The 16,201-nt window shown below is 44.5% G+C and overlaps 1 protein-coding gene across 2 annotated transcripts in view; it reads right to left on the minus strand.

Moving 5' to 3' along the window:
- The window catches only part of sema4f (sema domain, immunoglobulin domain (Ig), transmembrane domain (TM) and short cytoplasmic domain, (semaphorin) 4F), a 58,368-nt gene extending 42,447 nt beyond the window's left edge, over positions 1-15,921 (minus strand). For both annotated transcript variants that reach the window (XR_001965030.2, XM_018730370.2), the window contains exon 1: positions 15,770-15,921. Coding sequence is in view for 1 of the 2 variants with exons in the window: in XM_018730370.2 (XP_018585886.2) it covers positions 15,770-15,884 (115 nt within the window). In the remaining variant the exon portion in view is untranslated. The remainder of the gene's footprint in view (positions 1-15,769) is intronic.
- Between the last annotated feature and the right edge of the window lie 280 nt (positions 15,922-16,201).

Raw genomic sequence — 16,201 nt, forward strand, 5'->3', positions numbered from 1 at the left:
TTTGATAGCTTGACACAAACCCTCCTTTCAAGAGCAAGGAGAATTAATGATAGGACGCCATGAAAAGCGCCTTTGTCTTTGGGAAGTTAAACAAAACAGGCGGAGAGAACTGAGGGCTTCTCACAGGTATGTCGGGAGTCGCCACCTTGCCGTCTGCTCACATTACGGCACAGGGAGCGATGCTTCATCAGCATCATTCACTGAGGAACACGTTCTGAGGCTGTGTGTCAAATGTGATGGAAAAAGCACAGCCCCGCGCCAAACTGGAGCACAACCAATGAGTTAGAAAGGAAGCGAGTGTGTAGAACTACTTTTTTTTAGGTGAGAAGCATGAAAAGAGTAGCAGAGCTGTCAATGCCACAGGAGGGAGCCCCACAGACACACTGAGGTTCGAGCAGTACAGTGCACGTTTTGACGGGTGTTTAAATGCACACCTGGTCATACATGTACTGCAGCACAAGTATTGTTGTACACACTGCAAAAGGTTGAGCGCCTCACCGAAACATTCATTTTCAAAAGGGATTGACAATCTAGCGAACTAGAACTTTTTCTTTTGTTTCGCTACAAACATGTAACCAGCACACTTTTCAGATATTTATAGAAACGCAAAACTCAGTGGCAACTCAAGCGTTTTGCTCCTCCGTTCTCCCATATTTCCATACTTTATCTATAGGGTAGAGATGTATATGGACTGGAGAAAACTTTGTTTCTTTAAGAAACAATTGAGCTAATGAAAATCAGTGTTATTTTTGCAGCTGGGAAAATAGTTTCTATTCTGTGACAAATTAACGTGATGAATTTGACAAAAATGTGATGTCCTCTTTCATGCACGAAACCTAAATAAAAACCTCCAAATGAGAATATAGTATAAATATAAATAAAAACAAAATGATCACTGCACTTAAATGCAAAAATACCAGACCATCTAACTCCAGGGGAATAATGAAGTAAAATAAATAAAATTTAACATTTATATATATATTTATATATTCAGGGAGGAATGCTCCGTTTCCTCCCTTTCATCAACTCAATATGGGATGCAGCTCATTTTTGTCTTCAGTTCAGTAGAAGGTGGAATCAATCATTGAGATATGTTTGCGTTTTGTTCCACGCTACAGAGAATTAACAGCATTATAAAAACACAAGTGATGAAACAATAGACCAATAAACAAAACACACACTACTCTTATTATGCCAAGAAAAACAGACATTAAAATGGGTGTGTTCTGGATGTGGTCAGTGTGGAAAAGCAGCCTCTTCAGTGTGCAGACTCCCCAGAGAGACACTGTGACCCTAGGCTTGGCTCGGTGACAGATGTCTCTGCGCAGTTTACTGCATGTGTGTCCTTTAAAAAGCCCTTCAACAGCCCAGCCTCAGCCTCTCGAGCACTCTGTGTGTGTGTGTGTGTGTGTGTGTTCCAACAGTTTAAAAAGCAGTGACAATAACTGCACCCTTCTCATCTGCAGCTAAAACGCACGACGGCAAAGAGTACTTGATGTTTTCATGTTGTGTATCTGCCCCTGGGGAAATGCCTACAATCCACCTGACTCCAGGCTGGTGTTACCCAGAGGAACATGGCAATTATAAGAGCAGTAGCTCTCAGGGGTGTGTTGTGTAGAACGCTCCAGTCAGAGAGCTAATTGAACACTTGTACGTTCACTCATGCATGCGCAGAAACACACATGCAAATGTGAATTTCCAAGTGGAAAGACGTTAAAAAAAAAAAAAAAAAAAAAAACACACACACAAAGTGCACTAAAGCTAAATTATGAGATGTACAATTTTAAAAGAAAAAAGTCTGTAGGTTCTTGGTTTTGGCTCTGCTGTGGTGCCCCTTGTGTTCCTCAGAGTTGCTGAATCCCTGTCAACACTCAAGAAGTGTCTCCAACCCATCTGCTTCAGAGCAACTTCTCTACTGATCTCCTAACTGCTCCATAAACTCACATCACACCATCTGTCCCCATCACCTCTGTGTTTCCTATCAGCTCAATATACAGCTACTCTGTACCATGGTATTAGACACACTGTGCTTTGATGATCAGGTGCATCTAAACAGACTAAGTGCGTGTCTACATCACTGCTGTCAAATGCACTTGTGTTTACTCTGAATTGTGCATCACTTTGGAGAAGAGCATCTGCCGAATGAACAAATGTATTACGCACTGTAGGAAAGGGTGAGAAAGCGGCCACAGCCCTCCCACCTACACACTGGAGCTGAGGGGAAGAGCTGAATGGCACACGTAGAATTAAAAACAAACAAACCGAGTAGCCAGCGTGTGTCCACCTCCACTACAGCACTGCTCAGGAAGAACAAGGACGAGCGCTGACCGCTCAGGCACCATGACCTACTTTCATGGCACTGACCTGACACACAATGCTGTGAATCACACACAAATGCCCCCTTGGGGGGGGGGGGGGGCGGCAGTGGGTGGGAAAACTAAAAACATTGTGAAAAACAGTCGCTGCCACCTCAACACCTCTGCACCTGAGCTCACTGACAGTTTACACCCTGGAATCCAAAATAAAGTTTTTTCTTGTATAAAATTTAATAACCAATATATTACTTTCTAATCTAAAAATTTGCATTTGTGTGATAAATGCTGTTAAATGCTGTGCCACCTTCCACCACACCATCATGACCATTGGTCATTTCTCTCAAGTAGTTTGCTAATTTGAGAAATAAAATCTAAAATATTTAGAGAGATTTCCAGGCATACTCAGCACATACTAAATTAAAAATACCTATATTTATGACAAGATTACCATCAAGTCAGAATTATTATTTATTTTAATCACACGTATGATACATTGGACTGGCCGCTCAATTGCACGATTAATGAGGGGAAGGGGATTCAGTCTGGTCATGCAAGGATGAGTTGTATTCATTTCCCTACTTAGAGGATCTCAGTCCAGGGATAAACTGGAACAAGGAGCATGCGTGCAAACACACACACACACACACACACACACACACACACACACACACACACACAGAGGCCTACTGGGTGAATTGGGGCACCTGCCTCTCAGAGAGCAGAGCATCATAGCAACAATTCCCACCGTGACCAAGCGGGACCTTGCCAGCCTGTGACATCATCAACACCCTGACCGGGGGAAGGGGGGTGGTGTGCTTCCTTCCTGACTCCCCCCCCCGAATCCTTCACAATGGCCACTTCCCGATGGAGGGCTCGCACAGGACGCATGCTGCAGAGGGGAGGGGTCTCTATTTCACTCCACTTTATTTGCTACACGTCCAGCTCATTTCCTCCAGGGCTGCGGCGAACTGCCAGACGAGAAAAAACCCTGGAAACACACGCATGTGCAATTCAGGCCAAAGAGTTCATCAAATTATGGAAGACAACATTCCTCAAGCCTCATGTCGACTTTGTTGCGTTCGCCTACAGTAATACCACCTTTCCTGCTTACTGAGTAAACAGAAAGTTAACATACGTGCCAAGTACCCTGAGGACAAGGAAGGACATTATCCACCGGAGTCGGTTACAGTTCCTCCTCGCATGAACGGGCAGGTGGGGGTCTGCACATGCAATCGACCACTTATTCCGGTATATTGTAACAACCCAACAACAGTATCATTTCCTTACACACACTGCAGACAAGAAAGCCACATCTTTGTCAGGCAGCAGGCACACGGTGACATTACAGTGGTCCTGGTCCCTTGCTGCCCCGCATGCAGATAGGCAACATGTGTATCCTGCACAAATGGCCACATTCTCAGTCCAACATAAGGTACAGAAGTGTTGTGGGCAGGAAATGGGGCGGGATGTGTTTCTCAAGTGCCGGCTACACCTGACCCGAGGCAGGCGCATGGCCCTCGCCATCCTGCTCGCTCCTAGGAGTCTCTCGCTGACCTCCCGCCGCACTCATTGTACCATTGTATGCCTGCTTGCCTTTACTGCTGTTCCCACACTGTTTAAGCACACAGGGTACTCTGGGCTACACACACACTCTCACACACACACTCAGAGATACGGGGTTAGGTAAATGCTACAGTGATGGGGTCATCTTAACTTCCCAAAACATTTCAATCAGTCCCAGTGGGCAGCCAGTAGTGTGGTGGTTAGCGCAGCCTCCTTCCACTGAAAGGACCCAGGATGGAATCCCACTTCCTGCTGTATTACTGCTCAGCCAGGCACTTACTGTAAATTGAGACAGTAAAAATTACCCTGCTCTATAAAAGGGTACATCACCAAGTAGCTTTACACTGTAAATTGTCTTGGAGAAGATGGTGAGCTCAGTGAATAAACGTACCCTACAGGATTGCCTGAATGGAATTGCTTTTTGAACTCACAGTAAATTTATCTGGAAGCTGAAATCACACTCAGTGTTACGGTAAACAGCGAACAATAAAAACTTGCCCATTAAAGGCACCAGCAGCAAACAGTGAACAGAGCTGTACCACGGTGTGTTCTTCCACCGCGCTGCCCGTCTGCGCTCCTTCTGTGCAGCCTGCAGGGCCTGGTGCCATGTGAGTTCAGCTGGAAGAACCTGCTCCCGTTCTGCAGCTTCCCCCACACATCCATCCATAAACCAACTCCCCACCCAGCGCAGCAGCTCTGACATGTGTGTATTCAAAATCTTTTTCAAACAGGAGGAACTGGTATTCCAAAAGCAGCCTGCAACATTATACACATTTCAAAGATGCACTGCAGTGAAGGGCAACGGTAATTCATAACAATACTAAAATGCACAAAGCAGCTGCGGTGGAAGCACAGATAGCTACTTGAAGACACATTTACAATGCACTGAAGGCCCAAAGGAAATCAAGTTTTATCTTTATGAGTGACATCCAAATATGGACATTGGCAATGAGCCAAATTGGACACTGAGGAACCTGGGAGGTTAGTGGAGAATATAGGCAAGAACATCCATGCAAATATTGCAAAACGATATGTTCAGTAATTTACATTTATACAGATAATATTTTTATCCAAAGCAACTGACACTGATTTACCCTTTTAAGCAGCTGGGTATTTTGTCCTGTAATCAGTTCAGGGTAATTACCTTTGACCAGTAATTAGAGTAATAATTTTAATAAAAAAAAAAAAAAAAAAAATTGCCAGTAGTTCTCACGATCCATAAGAAATTAATTTTTTTTCTTCTGGGACATCCTTAATTTTGAATTCACCTTTACACTTTTAATACATTGAAAAGGTCTGATGACTTATTGAGGGTTTACTTCGGAACCCCAAGGGCCCTGCTATAATCATCCGTTCGAGAAGCCCAGGCTGTATTAGTAGCCAATCGGTAAACATGACGGTGTTGACTAAGAGACCATTACTTCATAAAGGCAAAAATATTTACACATCAATACTGAATCAGGCTTCCGATCATCTAGTCACAGGGAAATGCCAGTTACACTCTATACTCACAGTAAATTCATTCTACACTTGAAATGCTCACACAGAATGTCCCCTGGGCACTGCTCTGTCCAGAGTGGACAGGTGGGTTCGCATCCCCTCAGCTGGGGAAACACCTCTTTGTGTAACACATCATATAGGTTCCCTCCTCTCTTTCTGGGCAAACTGAGCCAAGGGGCAAATTTATAACATAATTTTTGACACAAAATTTCCACTCTGAGCTCTTACAAACACCAAACCAGAATTCCTGTAAAGCAGCACTACAGGTAAATAAAAACAGAGGTAGAAATCTAAGCAAAGAACGCGTGGGAGGGGCTGCTCTTTCTCACGACTCCATGTCCCGAAGGCTTAGCGCACTAGAGCTGTCAGTCCTGTCCAATGCTATCTGTCACTTAATCTCTCACATGTGGGGACACAGTCCTAAAACATACTGCACTTCAACACCATGGTAATGTAAGCCTGAAACTTCATTCTACAGTCAGGGGAGAAATAAAAAAGGACTCAACCAAAGAAGACACTAAGTTCCACAAAAGCCATCTGTGGGAGCATCAAAAGGCAGTGGGACCATCAGAGAAAAGGACATTTTACAGCATACTACAGTAAACTTGTGAAGCATGCCTTCTGCTTTGTGTGGGCTGAGCCTGTGTTCCATCCCATATGTCAATTGTTTTCACCATATGTAACAAGCTAGAAACTGCGATATCACAAATCAAATGTAATAAGTTACATGAGAAGGGTCAGAAGAGAAGGGGGAAAAAAAAAAAAAAAAAAAAAACATTCAAAAAGACAAGAAGCAGGAAATTGCCGAGAGAGAGCTGATAAAGTAAAACAACAGAATGCCATCACGGACTGGGAGCAGGGATTGGGTCTTATGTGAACTGGAGTGGCCTGGCAGGAATTCACCACTAAACTATCCAAACAATGATGAACTCTCTAAATAATAAGTGGAGCAACAATCAGACACCAGACCTCATATTAAGCCAAATTTTGCTTAGACTCAATGTAAACCATAGTAGATGGCTGAAGGAAAAAACTTTTCCAATTAGCAACCAATAGGGCACCTGGACTGCAACCGCTTCACGAGAAAACCAGCTTGTGGTGAACATATTCACCAGGTAACCATAGCTCTCCTTTGAATTGGGACCTTCTGAAAAGCAAACCAGCATCCAAATTGTGACCGGGATTCAACCTGAGACGAGCTTGTGACACAGCTCAAGTTTCACATTTCCCTCTGCTCTGCAGTCGTAACCATGAAACACAAAACACCCGCAGCACTTGCTCAGCCTCCTCACTTCAGCATAATGGCTCAGGGAGAAGAAGGAGGGGGGAGAGGAAAAAAAAAAAAAAAAAAAAAAAAAAAAAAAAAAAAAAACACACCTGACTCTGGGCCACACCTCAACAGGAGATGTATCATGTTAACAGAGACACTGGCACTTGAGGACTCAAGGAAACCCAAGAGTAAATGTGAGATATATAATATTTTAAAAAAAAAAAAAAAAAAAAAAAAAGATTTTAGAGATTACTGAGGTTAACAAAGACCTGCTGCCACTCAGGTGATCTTGTGTCACCTTTATTTTATCAGATCGTTCATTGTCAACTTGAGGCAACTGTGTGCCAACCACCCGGTCCAGGTGGAGAGAGAGAGAGATCGAGAACCTGAGCTTTGAACAGTAGAGATCAAAGATATGGACACGTAGCAGGGCAAGAGGGAAAGAGCAGAGGATGTGAGAAAAGATGGAATTAGCTGTTCCCCAGCACCCTTGTCCATCCTCAGCACTTATGGCCAGGCCAAGATGGTGACGTCCAGCAAAGCTGCAGCCCTTCAACAGGGAGATTAATAGCAGTGAGCTCAGTTTCTGGCACCTAGTGTGTCACTTGGCTTGGAGAGCAACACAGCCAGACCTCATCCCTTCCCTTAAAGGCGCCCAAAGGAGATGAGCACAAACAAGTTGAGCATGTTGAGCGTGCCTCCCGACCGCAGAAGGGAGGTGTGCTGTGTGTGCGCTCGAGAGAACGGGGCCGAGCCTCATCACCTCTTCACAATGTTTCACTTTCGCAGCGTAAGCACCACGTTGTTTGTGCCTGTCACAGAGCTCCGATAGTGCCGGGTCACTTGCATGGTGGCTGCACTGCAGATGGAGAGTGTCTGGAGGCGAGAGAATGCACGAGCACACACACGGAAACACGGTAGTTGCTCAAGCTATGTGCAATCAGAGCAAGTGTCACATTCCTAGACCGAATAACTGACTTTTTCTCCACCCTACGCACTGACCAGCTCTGTGATCACATTCCTCCTCTGGGTGATTCGTGTGTATTGTTCTGTGCCATCAAAAAACAGGGGGAGAAGAAAAACCAATAGATGAAATAGTCAAGAAGAATGATGCTCCTTTTGTGAACCCACACTTCAAAGGGAATAAATCCATTGCATATATGTGTGTAAATAAAATTACTTATCTCCTGTTCTTGTGACTCAGCCAGCTGCTTTCCACACCACTCACACCTCTAGCAAACCACATAAAACAAATGAGGACCAAAGTGTCCAAGCACCGAGACATACACACGGAAACGCACATTCACGCAGATGCAGCGATACTACACCCACATTCTTACAAAAGTGTGCTTTGGAACGACACCTTTTCAGGAAAGGGTATTTCTGCAGCCACGTACATTCACATAGAGCATACGTCTCTGAGACGAATGTGTCATCACATGCTCTGGTGGTCCCTGAGGACTGGGGTGACAGCGCTCTCAATCCAGCTTCGTTCCACCAGTAACCCTGAAAGGCAGAGAAACCGCACAGTACAGAGCTGCTGAAAGAGCACAGAGGAAACGGCCACAGCAACAGCACCTGCAGAGGAAAGTCACTGTTGATGTAGGAAGTTACCGCGTGGTCAGATCGCTAGAATACAAGAACAGAGAATGGCAAAAAGGGTGAACAACACCCCCAGGCACAAGAGATTACCGTGAAAGATAATCATTGCCCACAAAAATCAAACCCTAAACACTGTGTGAACCTGTTGGAGCAGATCCCATTGAAGCAGCACCCTGCGATGAGACATTTGAAAAATGAAACAAGGCAAAATAAACACTTGTTCATGTTCTAAACCCTTCTCATTATTAGGAAAATCATGAATAGGCCATAAGAAAATGGTTTAAGGGGGTCAGAGATACTAACAGCTGTTTCAATAATTAAGCAACTCATCTTCACATGCTTTAAAACATTGAATCATTTTGATTAAATGCTTAATATTAATATTGCAGCAATTGGTTACAAAGAAAATTAATGCATCACAACCTGTAAAATAAGTCCAAATTAAACCAGAAGTCTAGTTATAGTTAAGAGCTCAAATGGAAAAAGAACCACAGACTTCAGAAACTCTGCTTTGAACCTTTTTCCATCTGCATGAACTCTTGTTCCAATATGCCCATTTTGAGAAACTACACTGAGGTTAATGGTAATGGGTCAATATACTTTTAATCAATAAAAGTGAAAAAAGACACTTTAAAGGACATACGCAATTGCTGCACAGTCTATACACCTTTTCACATTATTTTTACCTTAGATCGCAGGCACATTTACTTGATGTTGCTTGTGTGAATCAAAAATATTTGAAACTCCACAGAAACATAAGATCATCATGGATCTGTTTCTCAAAAGGCACTCTGAGCGAAAAATTAAAACAACAAAAGGGCTAGAATCACCACGCGATGGCACCTGTTATGCAGTGAAGTGGGAATATTAACCTTATTATCTCTGTGTTCTCATTACATTGCACTTTTTAATCTGTGAAAGGTTATTGATGAGAATGCTCTTATCACACATTAATAATTATGTATTAATGTAGGCTGACACATTTCTGGTTAATTCCATCGAGGCTAGAAGTTCCTTAGAAGCAGTGAGAAGATGTCAGGTAGAGCGATACCACTTATGAGTTTGTACTGTAATTACACAGGGGTGTGACACATGACCTCAAAAGTGTGATCCAAAAACAAACTAGAAACCATTTCCAACAGGAAAAAACTGAGCTCAATGTTTCTTCTCTACGGGTCTCTTACAATAACACAACTGCACTGATCGTTTTAGTAAAACAAGGTGCCTGGTTAAACAAAGGGCAGAGCAGGGAGCATGTGGGAATAAAGGCCCCTTTGGCACGCACGCACACACACAGCTGGCCCTTCTTCCTCCTGGGAATATGGACAAGACCCACTGATCAGCCCCCACATCACCACTGAGCATATGACCAAAGAGGGTGACAAAGAGCATGCCAAAGCAACAGCGACTTTGGTTCAAGAACCCAGGGTAACTCAGGGTAAATGTACACCCAGCAGATCCAAACATCATACACCCAGTCCACAACCACAGTAATGATCTGGCAGATGGACAAAACAGTTAAAGAGACAGCTTGTGAAACATGGGTCATGATGGGGGGGGCGTGTTTTGTTTACACTTGTATGATGACGAGAGGAGCTGTCCATGTGACTTCCTGTAGTACAGAAGAGTCACTGAGCAGCACATCCTGCCTACAAAGGACATAACTAAACAACAGAGGGGAAATTTAAATTTAAAAATAAAAAATTAAAAAAAATAAAACCAGTCTGTAAAACTGGGGTCATCAACCACACTCTGTGTGTCCTGGCAGGAAGAATGAAAAGAGTCTCACCTGCAGTGCTGCTGATTCTGTTATTTGTCCTAAAGCTCAAAATCTCACACACACATCAACTTAAACCGCTTGTCCCAAGCGGGGTCACGGAGCCTAACCCAGCAACACAGAGTGCAAGGCTGGAGGGGAAAGGGACACACCCAGGACAGGACACCAGTCCATCGCAAGGCACCCCAAGTGGGACTCGAACCCAAGATCCACCCGAGGGCAGGCACAGCCCAAGCCCACCGCGTTCCCCCCCCGCCTGCTTAGTTCTAAATCAATAACTCCTATTTAAAAAAAAAAAAAAAAAAAAAAAACACTGCCTATGACATGGATTGCAAGCTAAGGCTGACGCAGGACAATAAATTCCTGTGCAAAAGCATACAGTATGTCTGTGTCTGTCACGTGCAACTCATGCTCATCACCTGCTTGGCGTGATCAGGAACACACCCTGTGAGCAGCACTAAGCAAACTTGAGACAATCTAACTCCTCCCACTGGATCACACACAGTGAAAAACCACCAGGATGCAGACACTCTGTATGCAACAAATGACCAACCAGAGTGGTATATCATCCGTTAAAAAAAAGTGGCAGCAGTGTAGTTAAGTATGTCTTAGGTATTAAAGGCATTCTTCAAAAATATTAATTGCTTGCATTCTCTCATAATTTGCAAGGAAGTTTGATGTCAGATGTGGCACAAACATTCAGATATGGAAAGCACCAAACAAGCTAACATGATGATCTAGTGAAGAGGTTCTTGGCATGACAATGTGAGCTGTCCCGCGCCTCCCCAAAGAGGATGGCAGAAAATCAAAAATTTTGTCCGAATTACATATTTGTGCTCCAGTCTTCCAGCTGAATTAATTTTTCTGGTACGTAATGTAGCTGATCTCACTGATGCCACCACTGCTCATAAAGGGGATTTTTACCACTAAGTGTTTTGTTGATAGGAGCAGCGCAAGAAGCTGAGCGCAAGATCAAAGCAAAGCAGCTGCTTCTCGAGATGAGCTTTGGTGAGGATCCATCATCAATGGAACAGGCTGCCCCACTTTGCTTGGCTCAACAGTCCAATTATGATAATATGCTCCGATGATAATGCATTTACAAGGTCCCACTAACGAAACCAGACGGCCTGAATCATAATTGGATCCCTTGTCGCTCCTTAAAGGAGAAGTTACCAGAAAAAATACTGGGTTTGATATTTCAGCATGTAATAACAGTGGCTTTATTAATCTCAGTTCATATTCACACTGACATTTAAGCTTGTAATGTAATGTTAGTACCTGATGCCCAGCAATGTCCTCAGTCAGCTGTGTTGAGCAAAAGGAAACTGTGCTGTATGATCACAGGAAAAAGGGATCAGCTTTCCCATTACTGGGCAAGATAGGTCTCATTGCAGTGATTAGAAAATTACAATGGCAGGTAGGAACTGGTTTAATAATGCTGTTTAGTCAATACAACCAGAGTTTCTTCTAAATAAGTGTGTTTGTTTATAAATTAAAATGCTTATTTCCTGTTTTCCAGCTAGGCTTTGCAGATTCGGCAAATATGGGTTACAATAACAAGTTTCACTGACAATGTTTTAATCAGTCATTTAATGCTTAGTTATGAAATTAAATGGAAGGACTGATGATTTTGTGAATGGTAAAAAGGCTTCAATGGAATGAAGCAGGTGCCTCCAGCATAAATGGTGTAAAAGACAAGGCCTAATGTAGTATGTCAGGTTTAAATTGTAAAATTATTTGCAAGCAGTCTGATGCAATGAGCAATGTGCTTACTTGTTGCATTTTACCTTGCTAATTTCAGAGTGGTAAGGTGAAGCAGTCCTGCCCAGCCACAGCGCTGTGTCACATTCTTAGAACAGCTCTTCACGCAGAAGCCAATGATGCCTCCATCTACTCTGCTCCCACCATTTCACAAGAATATTGATTTAATTACCACCTTCAGCCTCCAATTAGACACCCTCAATAAAACTGGGATGAAAGCAGCGCAGAAACTGAACAAGGATCTTATTTCCTCCATCCATATCCAGTTAGCAAACATTTTTTTGATTACTCAGGCATTCTACCGTGTAACTGGAAAGGCTGTGGGTCGCAGGCGTGCTGAGCAAAACCCTTTGTTCTCCTGGGACGTTTCCTGCCATGAAGAGCGGTGCGTAGTTTACAACTCTGCTCCGTTTCCTTGCTGAAGCGCCACACACAGGAATGCTGTGCAGGCAGATTGACCATGCAGAGCCCTGGAAAACATATTCACCGCGTGCAACCTTTCCATCCCTCGAAAGTAGCCTTCGGCACACGCTGGTCAGCATGCTGTACAGAGAAATACAATAAACACTTTCATATCAAATATGGAACTGTGTTTTGCATAGAACAAATGCAGAAGTGATGCACTGATGGCTGCTCATGAGCACAAAGGCAATAAGAGGCCGAACAGTGTCTCCATTCAGCTTGGAGAAAACAGTGCCTTCATCCCACCATGTCAACAACCTCGCTGACAGATGATGATGAGCTGCAGACGCAGAGTCCTGCTGCTTCTGCTTCGAGTCAGTCGTTAACACGTGGGGCGGGGGTGTCCATTTAATCCAAAGCCGTCTTGCTGGGCGCCCACATCCCTGCTATCCAATTCAGGTTTTCAGTCCAGCACCTGTCACTGCAAGGCACTGTGGATGGAGAAAAATCTTTGCTTCTCTTTCCACATGGATCCCTCTTTTCCTTCAGAGGCAGAGTACAAAGCAGCTCTGAGCTGTGCGAAGCAAAGACTTGGCTCTGCAGCTGCCATATGTTTGAAGAAAAAATCTACACAATTCATACAATAAACAGATGTGGGCCCAATTGTATGTCAGAATCATGCAACTAGCATTTTGTGGATGACTGATTTACCTGGAGCGCTGAGAAAAGGCTGAGCATGAGGAATTATGACACTGCACACATTTCCAGAGGGACCATCTAATGGGGGGGGGAAATCACAACACCAGCAATACCTAATGCATGTATTGCTTGCCAGGAAAGCACTTTGACTTGAATTGAACTGAACTGAGAGAGAGCAGGAGGGAGACTAGGAGGCTTCCATTAAACATACTCGCAGTAAAATAGCACAGGCTACAGACAGATCTGCAGCTGGGTTCCTGTTCCAACACAGGTTTGACCAGAAGAGCTTGACCTTTTCAACAGAACTTCAGTCTCCAATGCAGGGGTGCAAATGCAGATCCGCATATCTGCCCAAGTTAAACCAGCCCCTGCAATGCCTTAGCCAGCAACCTTTCCTCCTCCTCCGAACAACTGAAGATGGTATTTTTTGCCTTAAGGTCAGCACTACTGTTTTGTTTGCAAATCAAGTGTGTGTAATAAAACAACTGTCCAGAGGCCAAGAGTGCAAATCAATACATTTACTGCAGAGCAACACACTTTTACAGCAAAGTCTTTTCACATTTACCTGTGTGGAAGACCACGTGCGACGAAACATACATGACAACTCATAACTGGTTGAGCCCAACATACCATTTTATGTAGCTGCTGCCCCACATCCTAAAACTTGAATTCCGTTTTAGAACCAAGAATTGTTTGTTGCTACTAACAGTGAATAAGGGGTTTCATTTTGAAAAATATGAACACGCCAGCAAACCTTTAGACCTACGTGGGCTGGATGGAATCCTTTCGATTCAGTCAACATCGGAAGGAATGCCGAGTGTTGACCCTGACGAAGCTCACCTCCAGTCCTCTAGTGGGGGCAGAACCATTATTTTGCAAATGCGACCCTTTTCACACCACTCACCCTCCTGGTTCCTTGGGGGAGCAGGAAATCTCAGAAAGAGCATGTAGGCAGTTCCCTCTGGAATTCAGGGAGTGTATTTCAGCAACGCTGCTGTCCCTACTAGTATGCCATCACTGCACCTTGTGTTAGCATGGTGGGAGCAGCTGCATTAACGCATTCGAAGCCAAACATCACGATAATTCAACACGGTTGGTTAAACTACCTTTAACGTAACTATGGATCCAAGAGCTGACACATAGCTGCCGTGCACTAGGTATATACTAGCACTAGTGTATATATTATTGTTCCATCCATCCATTCTCAGTGATGGATCTAAGTGTCTTAAGAGATATCATTCTATGCTTTCAATGTGCATGCTCCCTTTACAAAAAACAACATTTTGATTAAAAACAGTCAAAATGTTTGTTTAAAACATAACTATCAAAGCACTTTTTGTAGAAATTCATAGCTGTCTGTATGCGAACTGTCTAAATGTCAGAAGTGATGCCAGACTGGAGAATCTAAAGCCGCCATCACCTGCCTTTGGGAACAAGTGAAAAACGTCTCAGCCGTCACCTTCTCCACCTTAACTGCAAACAACAGGCAGATGAGCTGATTCTTGAGAAAGTAAACATAACGCAAAGCTCTGGCTCTGACAACTACAAAAGCGAGGAGTACTTTGGCAGCATCCACTCAATCAATAGTGATGCAGTAAACATCCCAGATGTATCATACCCAGAAGTGGAAATATTCACCCCAACCACTGCCTTGGACTTCCTACGATATCAGGGGTGATGTTTCCATGTGCCAAAAGCGCTTAGCCCTTGGAGAGATGAGCCTCCGCACACCTCATGTCAGAGTACTCACACTGCCCTTCCCTCGACTGAACCGAGACACCGTCTTCAAGCTGCAGCTGGAACAGAAAACTGCGATCCTCACCTAAGCACTTCTAGCATAACTGTACTATTTTTATTGTGATTGTTAATTTGTAAGCTGACGCCTTGACACAGACTAACTTGCAATTGTGTACAGCCAGGTACTTTAATAGATTAATTTAGGGCAAACACTCCCAAGTTGAAGCACCAACATGACATGTCCTTTATCGATATACAATCAACTGCCCTGCATTTTTTCCTCAGACAGTGCTGGAGCTGGACAGCCTACCTGGGGACACAGCTGAACCGCACGAGAAAGCCGCGTGCGGCTTCTGCGATCCCGTCTCTCCGGTTCTACATTTCTGAAGTCCGCGTGGAGGTATCGTCCACATTTTTGTATTATTACTCATTTGCCTTTATGCCTCTTCCAAACCCTTTCGTCAGCTCGCAGCAAACAAAAGTGCATCAATAACAGACGGCGGGTTTAGACACAAGCCCGCCATTACTGAAGCACAGCTTATTTGTTCCGTGCAGCCGTTGTCATGGTGCTCACGGTGCAGCAGCTACCTGTTGAGGTTAACACGCGATCAGAAAATGCCATGGTGCTTTGCTTGTGCCCTTTGTTTGTAAGGGGCCCATAATCTAGAGCCCATCCGTTTTTCGGTTTTGGCCCCGGTATGGAATGAACCCGTCCCTCGGCGCTGCTGCGTCCCTTCCAGCATTCAGGAAAGGCCACAAAACCATCTTTCAGTCCCTCTTCTCAGTTCTCTCCTGATCTCTATAACTATAAGTTGGTTCCACACAATCTCTTCTACTTTTCACCTACCTTAGGTTCGACAGGCGAGTGAAACCAATAGAGTAGAGAGAGAATCAGGATGTCTGACCACACTGACTGACAATGAATGAACGGACGGTTTTCATTGCTATTTCGTAGCCACGGGTCAGTGCTAGTAGTGGTGGTCTGAGCTGCTGCCATGATTCGCCCAGAGCACGGGTTCAAATTCCACCTCCTGCTAGTAGTCGATCAAGGCGCTCACTGACCCTCGATGGAACTGAAACAGCAAGTTAAAAAAAAAAAAAAAAAAAAAAAAAGAAAAAAAAGCTAGTTATCGTCCCGCTTACCTGCGGCGCTGCTGACCGACGACGGTGCCGCGAAGCACGAGGGCAAGAAGAAGCAGCAGCAGCAGCACCACCACACGAGACATGCGCGCGCGATCCAGTCCGCAGCTGCCGTCATGATCCGAAGACGAGGAAGCGCCGCAGGTGTCCGAGGAAGAGAGTCCAGGTGGCCGCGGTCCCCTCTCACTCGCGGTCACTGCGACTGCTGGTCCGTCATCGCGCTCGTGCGCTATAGTATACTATAGTATAGCTGAGTGCGAGTGTGAGCGCGCGAGTATGGCAAGCGAAGCGGCACCGCGCGCAGCCCGACAACTTCGCAGGACGACGCGAAGAAGTGTCTGGTACGTCTGGAGTGGATGTGGTCCGAATTCGGTCCAATTTGGTCAACTAACGGGTGTGTGCGGTGTTAAAATGCGGAGCGACACACACTAACAC

This window comes from Scleropages formosus, chromosome 1, assembly GCF_900964775.1.
Source record: "Scleropages formosus chromosome 1, fSclFor1.1, whole genome shotgun sequence".
Taxonomy (NCBI): domain Eukaryota; kingdom Metazoa; phylum Chordata; class Actinopteri; order Osteoglossiformes; family Osteoglossidae; genus Scleropages; species Scleropages formosus.